The sequence below is a fragment of the Rhea pennata genome, chromosome 3, assembly GCF_028389875.1.
Source record: "Rhea pennata isolate bPtePen1 chromosome 3, bPtePen1.pri, whole genome shotgun sequence".
NCBI lineage: Eukaryota > Metazoa > Chordata > Aves > Rheiformes > Rheidae > Rhea > Rhea pennata.
Genome location: NC_084665.1, coordinates 89764397 through 89767111, shown reverse-complemented (window position 1 = coordinate 89767111; position 2715 = coordinate 89764397). Strand labels below are relative to the sequence as shown.

Here is a 2715-nt window from a genome sequence, read left to right as displayed (position 1 = left end):
TTGCTAACTCAGTCAACATTTGTATGTATGGAAAAGACATATCAATTTTCTCAAAATAAATTCCTGAAACAAGATTAAACCTTCGGTTTGGGGGTTGATTTTTTTTTTTAATATTGTTTGCACTTTGCATCGTAGTGGACCGATTGGCAGGGAGCACAATTTCATAGAAATCTCAAAGAAAAGGCAAATGCTTTTTCTCTGTCTCCTCCAAAGACACACTCAGTGGGATATGTGAAATGTCAGAAATAATTAGACAAAACTATGTAAGCTCCTAGCAACACTAATGTGCGGTGTAAAAGTGAGTATTTGCTACAAAGCTTTACACATTCATTTGAAGGATACATGTTAAAGGTAATCTGAGTATCTTTTTAAATACTGTTCCCAAGATATTAATTAAGACAGACCTAGATATGAAAAAACAGTATGGAAAACTATGAAATGCTGCCATGCCTCTGCTGAAATAGGCTGCTCTGTTTCCTTTTTCCGAAGATGATATGTGGAAGTAAACAACCCTTCTTATATAGTGATTAAAGTGAAAAGCAGATTTCTTTAGCTCCAGCTTTGCTGGAGCTTATTTAAGAAAGCAAAAGGAGTAGTTTCCAGTATCAGTAATCCCAATATCAATAAACATATAATCAATAAGCATAGAAATGTTTGATGAAAGTGACCTTTGGAGGTTCTCTAGACCAACTTTCCATTTCAAGTGAGATCTTCAAAGTCAAAGAAAAAGTAAGAGTTTATACCAGCGGGAAATCTGGCCAAAAGTCATCTTTAGAGACAAAAAAAAATAGAAACAAAAACAATGAATGCAAAGAAAAGGGGAAGTAAAGAAAGGAGAGGAAAAGAGAAGAAGGAAAAACATGCCAAGATTTGTACTTGTGATGGTAGTATTAGAAGTGTAGGATTTCTGCCAAAGTGGGATATTTTTGTAGGTTTGCTAACAGATGTGCTTTTATCTTCTAGGAAAATAATGATCGGGAGAAAACCTGGAAGCTTTGAGCTGCTCTGGTGAATATGGGGATATAAACAATTTTGTGTCTGAAGCATCTCTGTCCCTTTTTCAAATGGATTACTTCAGAGCATGGAACTATTAGTTATTTAAAACAGCAACTTCTTCTTTCACTGTGCAACCTGGAGGGGAAAATGAATTTCACAAATTGCACCACTGAAGCCAATGTGGCTGCAAAGCCAAAAACAGTAACTGAAAAGATGCTTGTTACCCTGACCTTGGCCACAATCACAACCCTGACTATGCTGCTGAATTCTGCTGTGATTGCAGCAATATGCACAACCAAGAAGCTCCACCAGCCAGCAAATTATTTAATATGTTCACTAGCTGTGACAGATTTGCTTGTTGCTGTTCTTGTCATGCCCTTGAGTATCACTTACATAATGATAGATGAATGGACTTTGGGATACTTCATCTGTGAGATATGGCTCAGTGTCGACATGACCTGTTGCACGTGTTCAATTCTTCATCTTTGTGTCATTGCTCTGGATAGGTACTGGGCAATCACAGATGCTATCGAATATGCCAGAAAAAGAACAGCAAAAAGGGCTGGGCTGATGATAGTCACTGTGTGGACTATCTCCATTTTCATATCAATGCCCCCTTTGTTTTGGAGAAATCACCACAGTGTCAGTATTCCCAGTGAATGTCGCATTCAACACGATCATGTCATCTACACTATTTATTCCACATTTGGGGCATTTTATATACCCTTGACTTTGATCCTGATCCTGTACTACAGGATTTACCATGCTGCAAAGAGCCTTTACCAAAAGCGGGGTTCAAGCCGCCACCTCAGCAACAGGAGCACTGACAGCCAAAACTCTTTCGCCAGCTGCAAGCTCACACAGACGTTCTGTGTCTCAGACTTCTCCACGTCTGATCCAACCATGGAGTTTGATAAAATAAATGCATCTGTGAGGATCCCTCCTTTTGAAAACGACCTGGACCTGGCTGGTGACCGGCAGCAGATTTCTACAACACGGGAACGAAAGGCTGCTCGCATTCTGGGACTGATTTTAGGTGCTTTCATTTTGTCTTGGTTGCCTTTTTTCATTAAGGAGTTGCTTGTGGGCCTTCACATTTGCACTGTCTCGCCAGAAGTAGCTGACTTCCTGACCTGGCTTGGATATGTCAACTCCCTTATCAACCCTTTGCTGTACACTAGCTTTAATGAAGATTTCAAACTGGCCTTTAAAAAGCTCATCAGATGTCGAGAACACACTTAAAAGTACTCGGAGACAATGCTGACATGACTCCTGGCCTTAAGAATGAGTAAAATTGACTTCATCACCATTTTGCTTGATAAAGGAGATTTTCGTGTTTGCCCATTTGCTTGACTTCTCTTTAGCCTGTAATTCATTTTGCTGTTTTTTACTTCTGGTGTTATTCAAGATAAAGAGTTTAGAATAAATTTTGTTCTACAAAGGCACAGATTTTTTAGGAAGAAAACAAAAAAGAAACTATTAGGTATTCTTGTTTAAGGCATTTTGTCTAATCAATGATTCAAGAAAGAAAACAGTATCCACAATTTGTTTATACGTCTTTCATTTAAGAATCAAATGTTTAATTTAATATGCACTGTAGTAATATAAAGGTTTATAAACTGAATCTCATAAATAATTATTCAAAAACTAATACATACTTCATGATCACTACAGTTAAACAGTAAATCTTTACTGTGGATTTCTGAGAAAATTTTAACA

At 37.7% G+C, this 2715-nt stretch overlaps 1 protein-coding gene across 1 annotated transcript; it reads left to right on the top strand.

Moving 5' to 3' along the window:
- The first annotated feature begins 1128 nt into the window (after window positions 1-1128).
- Window positions 1129-2238, top strand: HTR1E (5-hydroxytryptamine receptor 1E). The gene has a single exon (XM_062571041.1). The coding sequence runs from the start codon at window positions 1144-1146 to the stop codon at window positions 2236-2238; it is 1095 nt and encodes a 364-aa protein (XP_062427025.1). The 5' UTR covers window positions 1129-1143.
- Window positions 2239-2715: the final 477 nt, after the last annotated feature.

What these genes read in the sequence shown, in the direction of transcription:
- HTR1E (XM_062571041.1), top strand. Translation starts at nt 1,144, where the DNA reads ATGAATTTCACAAATTGCACCACTGAAGCCAATGTGGCTGCAAAGCCA.